The sequence below is a fragment of the Dermacentor albipictus genome, chromosome 6 (genome assembly GCF_038994185.2).
Source record: "Dermacentor albipictus isolate Rhodes 1998 colony chromosome 6, USDA_Dalb.pri_finalv2, whole genome shotgun sequence".
NCBI lineage: Eukaryota > Metazoa > Arthropoda > Arachnida > Ixodida > Ixodidae > Dermacentor > Dermacentor albipictus.
In genome coordinates, this window is record NC_091826.1 from 6,785,189 (window position 1) to 6,797,573 (window position 12,385).

Sequence of the window (12,385 nt, forward strand, 5' to 3'; positions counted from 1 at the left end):
TTTCCTAGCGCACAAAAGAAATTACGTTTAATGTGAGAAACAGGCAACTGAAGCAGTGGTCATCCAGGTGGCAGCGGTAGGTCAAGTGCAGCCACGGCCAAACGGTCAGCCTGCTCGTTGCCTGGCACACCAGAATGGCCTCGGACATGCACCTGCACAGTCGTAAAGCGTGCAGATTTGGCAACATCCATCCGTGCCTATAAGAGACTCATGCAGACAGCACCATGACACAGGTAGTGGTAATAAAAATCACTCCGTGCACTTTTCTGTAAAGTGGATTAGATCTGTGATGCCCTTTATATAACCACATACCTACAATTATATACTGTATTTACTCGATTCTAACGCACCCTCGATTGTAACGCACCCGTTTTCAGTTACCAAAAAAAAAAAAAGCCTTGGTTGTAATGCGCACTCGTTTTCCATGACTAAAAAAAAAAAAAGAATAGTACAATACAGCACACCTTGTGCTTTTATATAGAAATACTATTTTCTCTCATATGGAAAAAACAGATTTATTCCCAATACACTAAAGTTCCGATAAATAAAAATACAAATGGAGGCGGCGTACCTTGCTGCCAAGACTTTCACTGCACCGGTAAAAGTCGCTTGGGGCAATAGATATTCGCTCGTTGTTGCTATCAGACAACTCCTTATCACTATCAACAGACTGAAGCATTTCATCCTTGGTGCCGTCCATGGCATTCTAAATCCTGCACTTTTTAAAGGCCTTGTTGACCATGGCAAACAGGATTGTGCACCATGCATCTTCCACCCGTCCAGCAAAGTCCTGCAGCGAAGCATGCTTAATTTTATTGGCGGGCGTGAATTTGTGGCAGCCACTGACAAGCCATTCGGTGTAGAGCGACCGAATTCTATCTTTCACTGGCTTGTTCAAACAAACATAGCGTGGCTGGAGCTGCGATGTCATGCCGCAGGGTATTACGACAAGGTCGGTGTTGCATGCAGCCAGCTTGTCCTTGATGCGCTAGTCAAGGTGGCAGCTGAATGCGTCCCTTCTGGCAAACGTTCTCACTCCAGTCAGCGACCAAGTTCGTGGTCATTTTCATATGCACACACAATCACGCCACTCGGAAACACGATTCCTTTCGGGAGAGTCTTCCATCTGAAGATAAGATACGGGGCGGGGCAGCTTGTGCCCATCCGCAGTGAAACAAAGCATTACAGTGACTCTAGTTTTTTTGTGACCAAAAGACGAAACGCGCACTTGCTTCGCCCCCTTCTTTTAAACGGTTGTGGTGGCAGGCATGTCATAGTAAAGCGGCGTCTGATCGGTATTTCCGATCTGTCTGAAGTGGTAGCCGTTTCTATGGCGCTGAAAACTGTGCAATTTTTCTTCATATTCTTTGGGCAATTTTTGGCATATTCTCTGCCTTAGATGAAAAAACCCTTTTCTTTTCATAGAATTTGATAGCCAGCACCTGCTCACTTTGAAATCACTCCGCATTAGCCCTTTTTGTAGGGCTAACTGCATCGTCCATACTTAGAGCAGATCAGTCATCACAGGCCGCTGTGCCGCTCGCTGCTTTTGCACGTATTCCACGAGCAGCTATTATATTTCGGTAAAGCAGCCCTGTTTCAGTCCACTGAAACCCTTCCTTGTTGCTTTGCTGGCAAAAATATTCTCCTTCTGTTTGCACCAGTCCTGCACGCAAGTTTTGGGAACTCTGAAGGGTCATGATGCGGCCCGATTTCCGTCCGTCTCCGCACACATAACTTTCCTTTAAGTGCGGCATCATGGTGGACTCGCCGTGTCTTCGCAGTTGGCCCTTCCATGCTGATTGAATAAATGCACAAAACAGGAAGACAGGCAGTAGACTAGATTACACCAGCGCCTGGTTACATGTACAACATGGAGGTATGCACATGGAGGAAGCTATGGCAGCTAGGTTAGAAGTGCTTACGAAGCGGCCATTTTTTTAATGCTGACTGCGATATGGTAACGCGGATTTAGAGTTGTACTCGATTTTACTGCCCATGCAATTTTTTTACCTGTTTTACCGGAAAAAAGGTGCGTGTTAGATACGAGTACGTACGGTATAGCATATAGAGGTAACATTGCATCAAATCCAAATTTTATTGAAAGGGAACGAAAGTCGCGGTAATGCTGGCTTGAGCAACAGAGGGGAATCGTAACTAATGGTCTTTGATGCTGCATCGGCTGGAGGAGTCGCCAGAGTACAGTTAATGACTGACTTTCTGGACGCCAGATAATTTGGACGGCTTCGCGGCACAACTACGTACCCCATAGGGCCAATGTATAACGCTTGAAATTTCCGACACAAGAACGCTCTGCCGTCCGATTTCCGGACTTTTTGCCGTGACCGCAGGTCCGAAACGGCATTAATTCAAACCACCACTGCCATCATTTTGATAATCTCGCCGCCTCGACCCGGCACACTCGCACGCAGATCCACCTGCAGACAAAGCCACCACCGCGGCGATGCTAGGCCTAGCTGCTTCGAGGTTCGGTATTAAGCTTTTTGCCGTTATGTGCCGTGTTTTTCATTGAAAGAATTCGCCGCTGTCAGCAATGGCACCGATACCGCCTTTGTGGTCATCGCGATTGGCTTCCAAGTTCGGAAAGCATGGCGCGTTGCATAATGCCTGTTCCCGAAAGTCAGCTTCGCCTCATTACAGTAATGTTACGCTGTGAAGCATAACAAGTGAGAAGGGGCAACTGTCACGGGACACAGTATGCATTTCTAATTATACACGCGCACCCGCCATCTGTCGCAGTAGAAGTACCGATATGCCTAATAAGTGGACTGGCCGGCCTTCAGAGATTATTCATACGTGTGGCCATTCGAACCCCTAAACGCTGTAAAAGACATGCATTCATTTTTTCAGATGTTTTCGTGGCCCCTAGGGAGTCCGAAAAATCGGACGCTGACTGTACAATTGTCCAAGAGGATGCTTCAAATAGTCTGTCTGGCGAACGCGCAGCTGAAGGAGCATTCAGAAATGTACAGGAAAGGAAGCATGTGAGCACTCTTTGTTGGCTGATGCCGAGATGCAGGTGTCCCTCATCCAAGCAAAAAAAACTAAAACAGTGAAACGCAACACAGGTGTTGTGTGCAGGCTGAGAGTATGTCAGGACAGTTGAGATGGACTTACCAGCTGTTGCGAGATAATCTCACTTGTGATAAAGTTCGGGCCTCACACCAATTAGCCTGCTATCAGCTGATAGAAATAGCTCATATTTGAAAATATTCTGCATGCATCTCTTATTTGTATCTGAGAATGTTCGACTAGATTTGCAATTGGTTTTACTATTTCTCTCAAAGATATTTTATTCGCTGTGCATTTTACTAACCCCTCCCGTCTGTTTTCTTTTTGAATAAAATAAACACTACCTCTTACTATTCAAGCTGGACTAAGTTGTTTATTTTTTTATATTATTTTTTATATGCTTACTAGAGTGACACCATTGGGCAACATCATGTATGGAGCCCGTCTTGACATAACACAAAGTTCTGTGTCCCTCAGGGAATTTAGCAAAGGCACTCAGGGAATTTGGAAATGTCAACTTGGTAGACACCCTGTTAGCTGTACTGCTCAGAAATTTGGTGCTGCACTATGCCTGACCATTAGCATGCAGCCACAGCCTCTTGGAACACTCATTGACATATTATGCTATTCACACTGCATAGTTGTGTGCATCAAGCACACAACTTGCGTATTCCAGGACTGTATCACAAGGAAATTAATTACATCAACCAGTATGTGTATAAAAATATGTGCATATTTGTAAGAAAGAACTTTGATAATAACTGGGGAGGTTAGCTGAGCGAAAGGCTTGGTATGCTACTGCAGGTTTAATAAATCACAGGTGATCCAAGATGAAGAGAAAAGAAAAAAGAATGTACACAGATCTACTTGCATACAAACTCAGAAAAATCCGCCGCAGTGATGTAGTAGCTTTGGCATTGTGCTGCTAAGCCCGAGGGTGCGGGATTGAATCCTGGGGAGATAGGTGGCGAAATGCAAAAATGCCTGTGCACTGTGGATTGGTGCACATTAAAGAACCCCAGGTGGCTAAAATTAAACATGAGTCCCCCACTACAGGGCGTCTCATAAGCAAACTCGGAAACGTACACAACAGTGAGTACAATGAAATAAACAAAGTTGAAAATGGAGCTTTATGACACCGCCAATAAACGATGTTATCCTACAGTGGAACTCTGTTTATAAATTTTGCAAGTTACTGCAGAAAAAAAAATTTTTGACAATGAAGAAGGTCCCAAATTGTCGCAGCCTTAAAAACAGCTCTGTGCGCTTCTATAATTAAGGGATGCATACTGCATTATGCAACAGCCCGTTCAACTCTTAACGTGCTTCACTGCATAACACAGCTAATAGTAGCAAAACTGACTACAGGGAGTCGGCAAGAATTACAATGGTGCTGTGACACACTTCTAGAGGCTGACGGTTGTTTACTTCCGGCATTTCGTTCCTTCGAATTTGCCTCTGCACCGGTAAATGTATGTGACCATCACATTTAGATGAAATGTACGATGTGGGAACATCACTGAACGGTGACGTATCAAATGGAAACGTAATACATAGTAGTCAATGGCCTTTAGGTTGAGATCGCAAAAATGCGACGTAGCAGCTGGGAAAATACAATTGCGAAGAAAGTAACAACGGGGTTCCACTGTAATACCATAGAAACATAGGTGACGAACCTTTGACTGGAAATGGTAATATTGTTCACTACTGCATGTCTATTAAGGCAACATCACAAAACCTCTGCAATAGCTTCAGGCAACCCACATGAAAGTTATATAATCCTAAGAGTCATAAAGCACCAACAGCAGTAATAAATTTTTGTTCGAGCTTACTGTAGTATTTTGTTTCACCTTAAAGGGCGCCTGAAACTGTTTGGACAAATTTTGTTGATGCGTAGGGTACACCTACAGTTTATTATTCGCACCGCAATTTGCTACGGACAATTACAAGTTACTCTCTTACATAGAGATGCATTTTCTCCTCAATTCGTTTGCTGAGTGACAATGACTAAGCTCCGCCTTCACTGGCTGCGGGTTACGATGGTACGTCTTGTCTACTTCCGGTTGTCTAAGAGCGAGCACACGAAGCCTCTCCAAGCTCTCTGCCAGCCACCTGGCAGTCGACCCCAAGCGAGAACGATCAAAGCAGCGTGCATTGCGAGCATTCTGTCGCAGCTCCGAGCGTGTCCAGTATTCCGGTAACAGCAGGCGAGGTGGGCGTTTCTACAGATGGGTGGAGGTATAAACTCAAGCTGATGGAGGAGCTTTAGCGTAGACGTATGTGAGCGGCCTGATCAGTCTGCACAGTCCAGCCACATGGTGGCACGGAGCTTAACAGCGAAACAGAGAGATAATGCTGCCCTAACGAGGTGTAAAACATTTTAAACATTTAGAAAAACAATGTGTTCAGGATTACACTCTTGTGAAAAATTCACACCAGCAGCAAACTAGAATACACTTTGTTACTCTGCTCATCCCGTGAAATGGCACGGTGACGGCCAGGCCCCGTGCGCTTGCACTTGCGTTTACCCCAATACCGGACATGTGAAACACTATTGCGGTAGTAATCCCCCGGCGTAAAGGGATGGCTAAAAACGTGCAAATCCTCGCACTGATCGGATAGCAATAGTGTGCAGCAGCGACTACGCTCATCATCTGCCTTGCAGAGGGATGTGATGTCAAAGCTTGAGATATTGCCAATCACTACATTCGCAACCCACAACGTACCATATTTACACAATTGTAAGTCGACTCGTATAAAAGTCGATCCCCCCCATATCGATTGTGACGGGGAAAAAAGAAAGAGCGTACCCACAGGCGCATTCCATAAAGAAAATTTATTAGTACAGTAAAACCTCGTTAAACTGTACCCGCTTAAACGGTAGTTTTGTTTTAAAAGTAGTACAGTCAAATCCCCGACTCGGCGGCCATTGAACATAATGTGTTTTGCATCCGCATAAACCGTACCAGCTTATTGCGTACGTATCGGTTAATGAGTAGTGTTTCAACTTTTCGTCGTGCAAACACGGCAGTGCGTCGTTTCCATCGGGCGGCCCGGCAGAACAACAAGCCTCAGAGACGGCTCCAAGCGCCCTGTGCATTCGCGCGTGAAGCCACATCAACATTCATACATCAACATTCTATATCACAAGTTTTATCATGCCCCGATATCGCCAGCTCACCGCCATTCATCCCGGACGAATCATTCAAAGTCAGTGTACCCCCCGCAGGTGCGCACATCATCCCATCTTCATTCGTTTTTTCCACGTACAGCGAGAGACTGGAATGATCTGCCTGAAGAAGCAGCGGACAACTCCAGTGTGACTGCGTTCAGGACTGCCATCGAACGCATTTTCCTTTGAAGCAGCCCACCCCTCATGTAAAACCCCTCTCCAAGGGCATTTGAGGAATAAATAAATAAATAAAATAAACATCATTTTGGCGGCGTGCCAGAGAGCATTGTGGTGTCGTGCATGCGAGGACTCGTGCCATGCCAAAGCACAGATAAAAAAAAGACGCCGGATGCTCAGCATAGAAGAAAAATTAGACATCGTTTGTGCTATCGAACGCGACACGAAGAAGTTGGCGCTGGCATGCGACAGGGATCTGCTGTTGACTACGGTGTGTGGCATTTGGAATGCAAAGAAGTTGCTCAGCAGCGCTGCTGTGACTGCGAAGGGATGTCGGCTACAAGGTTCAACTTTTTGCCATCGTTGCCTCTGTTGGTGCCGAAGTGTCGGCTAGCGACAATGATGAGGAACGACATGGAAAGCGACAGCACAGGCGATACAGGCCCGACAGTGGCAGAAGCTCCGAGCCACATCAGCCTCATGAATGCAATCGTCGCGACGAGAACAGCACCCTGCAATGAAAAAGGCACCCCGCAATTTTTGCAGCGCGGCCGCGTGCGTGCACGGAGAATACGTAACACCAACAAGGAATCTGCCATGTGAGTGTTTGCCGAGAAGAGGGGGCTGGCTGAAAAGCTGGCTCGCAGCTTCAGTAAGTTTGAGGCCGCTGCGGCATCAAACGAAAATAACACTTTTGGTGCGCGAAGTGAGTAAATACTGCATGTTTTTTTCCCCTTTCATCACACTCTCTACGAGTTCCGTTTTTGACAAGTAAGTGGTCGATCTCATTCTATTTCAGTCAAACAGTACTACCGTTTTCCAAGCTCCAGCCAACTATGGTTTAATAAGGTTTCACTGTAGCTGGCATGGTCACTGGCCTACTCGTCCTCACTAGTGCTGCCATCGTCACTGCTGCTACTGTCCTACAGCACGTTGTCGTCCAGTGAAATTCCACATTTGCAGCGAAGTGCATTTGCACACATACATAAGTCCACACTGAAAGCACACAACCACACGCAGCAGTCGAGGTGGCTCTTTTGACATGTCTGGTTGGCATAAGTCCGCGGTCTTCTGCTACCGGCCACTCGTACTCAGGGCAGAGCAGGTCCTTAAAAGGTGAAGATACAGGCTTGTCTCATGACCATGTCACACATCACTGGCAGGCACCGATCACGCATTTTAGCAACGTACGCCGCAAGCTTAGCCTACAGCTCCGGAAAGCGTCCCGACTTCGGTCCGCAGAAACCTCTTTGCTTGCCGTCGCCACTCTTGCACCACCCATTAAGAAACATCAAACTTGCGGCCCGCTGCGCAGTTATTTGTTTCTTCAGCGTGAAGGATGGCAGCCCTCTTGAATGCTGCTGTGAACGAGCGCCGAATCTTTAGTGGACTCGGAGCACTCATAACGACTGAGGAAGCACGGAAGTAGCATGTGGCCGGCAGTCAAGTCGAACGCATGAAACTAAAGAGCTATAGGGAAAGAGGAACATGTGAGCGGTGTCTGCTCTTCCATGAATTATCGATACTCCCCGCAAGCGCCCCTATTCTGAAGGTGCCACTACAAATGGAACAGCGCCACTTCCGTGAACTAACGACACCCCCCAGTGAGTGCTGTGCGTGCTGTAAAACTAAAAAATGTTGAAAAACCCTTCCAAAATGCAAACAAATGCACAGGATAGTGAAAAGCTACAGGTAGGGCCATTGAGCAAATATAAAACTGTGACTACATTGTAGCTTCCCTGATATCCCGCTGGTCTCGCTTTTTTTGTGGCGCCATGTTTTGGTTTCAATTGTGAGTCGACCCCCCCCCCACTTCAGATTTTTTAAAATAAAAAAAAATATAGGTCAACTTACAATCATGTAAATACGGTAACAAGGGCAAACCACGGTGCTTGCGAAAAGAAAGATTGAGATCAACACTGACCACGGAGCTCTTGTCACCACGGAGCACATAGTAACACAAGCAGATGACACCTGCTTTGTGCTGGAAGTGCTTAATTGTAGTGAAAAACTGTCCTCGTGCATTCTCTTTCTGTTACTTTCTTTTCATAGAAACAAATTAACATTTACACTATTACGAACAACACTTGTTCACCATACAGTTGCAAAATTTATCGATGATGCGCCCTGGGCAGCCAATCTGATAGCTCGCCCTACTAGCATTATTAGGGCACCTTGCATCACATGCTCAGGGGCGACTGAAAATTCACCCGAGCGGCACGCTGCTGCGGTCGGTAGCGATGGACATTTTTAGAACTTTACAATAAATCACAGGCTTTACGCGGAGCACTTAGATGCATCAATTAATGATCAGAAGGACCTACTCTAATGACTCGGTACATTTCTACAATATCATTTCAGGGTCCTTTTAACACCGCTGTTACCATAAAGCTGTGTTCTATGTGCAAAATTTTCATTTCATTTGTTATTAACATCAGGGCTTAATAATTCATTGCAGAGGGGAGCAGGCATGAGTGAAATGCAAAAATAAGATAATGAAGCAAAGAAATATAAAAATAGCTGAACAAAGCAACACTTTTCATTGAAAGCAGTACTGTCCAAGGGCACACCAACATATACATCCAAGGTAATGCTGCCACCCAAAGCAATTCCAACAAAAGCAAATGTAGGCATTTATGTTGTACATAATGAGACTATGCTACAGAGAATTTAACTACTATACTACATAACAAGCACTGTTTAATAAAGCCAGTCTGTAAACGAAAGATTAATAAGCTTCACTGAAACACAGTCTCTGTGTCACCATTAATAGAGTTGCTTTACCTTCTGAACATTTCCTTATATGTATAAAACAGAGAAGAGATTGAATGGCTAAGCACACCTCAACTACCCTCGGGCCAGCTGATGTCGAGTTGCAATAGCTGACTTCTTGGCAAATATGCAGGACATCAGGGCCTCAGAATGGCCATTTTGGCAACATCATTCGGCAAACCAGTACGAGTCACACAGATGACATTGCACCAAGCTTATTAAATTAGCTCTGCCACATGTGACACTCTGAAAATGTCAGTATTAGACAGTGATAGTATAGCGTAAGCTATAGTACAGCATATGCTAAGCAGCACACATTTATTACAATTTTAGTTGGTTTGCGAGATCTTCCAATCTCGGAGGCCATATGTTCTGGTCGCGGCTATCTCCAGACTTTACGAAGGTCGCGCTGACATCTTGAAGGTTTCTTTCGTTAGGCTTCGAATTGTTTGAAACGAGAAGCGATCTCGAAAACTCCACAAGGTTATTCATAAACCTCCATCGCCAAAGCGGCCCGAGACTGAGCGAAAGCCCTTTACACAGTCATTTGCTACGAACGAAGTGCATGTTAGAAAAGCAATGACAAATTCATTTTGAAGCAGGCAGCCAGGACCACCACCATATTTCCCACAAACTACGAAATGGTGTGTGTACGCTATACGCTATGGGTCGTTTAGCATCCTGCGCATGCGCAGTAACAACCCACTATATTATAGCGTACGCAGTGGTATGGCGTACGCTGAACTAAAACTACCTATTGACTTTTCACTATGTTGGCACTAGTTGCCCACTACTGCATAGGTCTACAGCAATGTTCTCAAATTCGTGTGAGGTATTGTACTGCACGTCAGCATGTGGCTAGCTGTGGCCTGCACGGCAGCAAGCTGCCCAGGCATGCGTGCAACTGAGGGCAGTGTGTTCACACACCTGAGGGCAACACAGGCTGTGCGCAAAAGACCTGCATGTGTTTTGAGACTTCTGGTGTACTGGCTTCAGTGTCTTGTAATAATTCAGCGCTTCCGGCGCCCCACTCGGTCGTCACCTCGTACTAGCAAAGCAGGAACAAATGCAAAGTAGACTGCAGCTTCTTCAGTTTCACGGACACTGACCCACTTGACGCGGAGTCCCTCTGCTGCCTTGAGTAACTCCAGGAAGTCCTCCTTGTTCTTGACAGCCTGGCCGTCAGACAGCCTCCAGCCCTTCTTGATCCAGCCATCCATCCATTTAGTGACACCTGGGTGAGATGAATGTAAGCAGTGACATTATCAAGTTTCTACCAACAGCAAGTCATCAGTCCGTGACTGTATGGAGCTTGTTGTACAACCAGCCTCTCTCATGAAACGAATGTGTGTGAAACATAAAAAGTAGTTGAAAATGAAATAGATTGAAGTGGCGTGATACCACGTGGTATTTCATCACTCGAAATTGCACATGCTACCTGTTAGTCTGTGCCAAATGTGCAGCTTCCAATAATTTACTTCTGCTATGGCCCATATTTGGGCCGCTGTATGTACAAATAAATAAACAGTCAAAGACTTCATGTGAGAAAGGCTCACTGCTGAGTTGCCTACTATTGTATGCCAAAATTGTGTCATGTAGCTACACAATAGACATACTGCAGGCATCAGACTGCCACTCTGGCTAACTTCCCTCGATTTCATTCGTTTGAACAAGACTGTTACCACTTCAGACTTCGGAAGTATTCAGTTAACATGTATAACTTTGCGGAAGTTAGACGAACACTAAGCACAGATGATGAGTCGCACTATGCTGGTTACAGCACTTCTGACCCAGCATTGCCTTGTTGTTAGAACAAGGTTTTTTATTCAAAGAAACCACAGCTACTCGAACTCGAACTTCATACTCGAACAGCAGCATTTGCTTGTGAATTCAGTTACCTTTCAGCAGACTGAAGCAAGCAAAAGCTGCCAGGTTTAACTCTATTTTTTAATGTGACATCAATCAATCGATCAATCAAAAAGAGAACTTTATTATATGATTAGGAAAAGTGAATACAGAAAGTTCAATGGCCTGCACTTCACAATTTAAAACAACCAATAAAGGCGCAGGACATTGAATGTGATAGCAAAAAGGTGCTGCCTACATTCAAAGATGCAATGGGCCCGCTTGACCTAACGCACAAACTCCCAATCAATGGCAAAATTTGATTTTTAGATATCTGGTTTCAAAGTAAAGGTGTTGGTGCCTGCTGGTGCTATGAACTGCACACCACCAAACCACTTCTGCCTTTCAAGTCCACCCATTCCAAGCTTGTTAACTGAGCTATTGCGACATTGTTCCTGAAGAATGCTTTTGGCAAATCTTGCCTGCACTGTATTTCAGACGCATTTAACCATCAAGCTGAAAGACAGCTGAGCGCCAAGTATCCTCAGCACCTCCTCATTTCGGTTGCAGATCGACTTCTCAAAAAGATGCACACAAAGCCACAAGCGTGTGAAGCCCATGCACTGCATAGACGGAAGGTAGCTGTGATACTTTACGTTCACACGCTATCGCACAATCTCAAGAAGGTGGCCCAGTGTTACAACGTGAGAGTATTGTTTTCTGCCCCCCACAAACTGTCAAAGCTTTGCAGTTTGAACAGCCTGGTGGCAAACCAGCAACATTACTGCGCCATAAAGCACAGGCAGCCTTTTGTTGAACGCGCGATAGGTGTAGTGTATCAAATTCCTTTACGGCACGGAGAAGTGTATGTTGGCCAAAGTGGAAGATGTGTTAACGAATGGTTAAGGGAGCATGTTAACAACGTAAAAGATCTGCGTGAAGGAAAAAATTTTGAAGGCTTTCTCGCAAGGCATTGTGCGACTTCCACAGAATGTTTACCCAACCTCGCAAACACTTCCATTATCAAGAAGAGTAAAACACATGTGACATGGGAAATCACAGAATTTGAGCGGATTTCTAGACTTGGGGAGGGTTGTGTCAGCATGGCCTCCATCATGCTTTCAGGCAAAAAGCTAGAATATTTACACTTATGTTGATAACCCCTGGCTTGGACGGCATGTATATATTCATGGATCATTCACAATAAAGATTGTTGGAAGTTCAGCGCTCGTCCTTGTCGTGTCGTCTCCGTCCATGTATTTTTTTACGCGCTGCCGCATTTTCAAATACTGCACAAGGTTTCCCAAGTACGGCATAGCAGATCCTGTGAGCAAGTGCCCACAAGCTTGACCCGCTTGCGACCAGTTGTGCAACATTTGCATTCAG

General features: G+C 45.4%; 1 protein-coding gene across 6 annotated transcripts in view; it reads right to left on the minus strand.

Moving 5' to 3' along the window:
* LOC135901417 (ribonuclease H1-like) overlaps positions 1 to 12,385 on the minus strand; it is a 22,589-nt gene continuing 10,204 nt past the window's right edge. For all 6 annotated transcript variants that reach the window (XM_065431194.2, XM_065431193.2, XM_065431198.1 and 3 more), the window contains exons 8-9: positions 10,264 to 10,388; positions 1 to 152 (exon numbers count right to left, since the gene is read on the minus strand). In XM_065431194.2, coding sequence (XP_065287266.2) covers positions 60 to 152; positions 10,264 to 10,388 — 218 coding nt within the window. In that variant the 3' untranslated portion in view covers positions 1 to 59. The remainder of the gene's footprint in view (positions 153 to 10,263; positions 10,389 to 12,385) is intronic.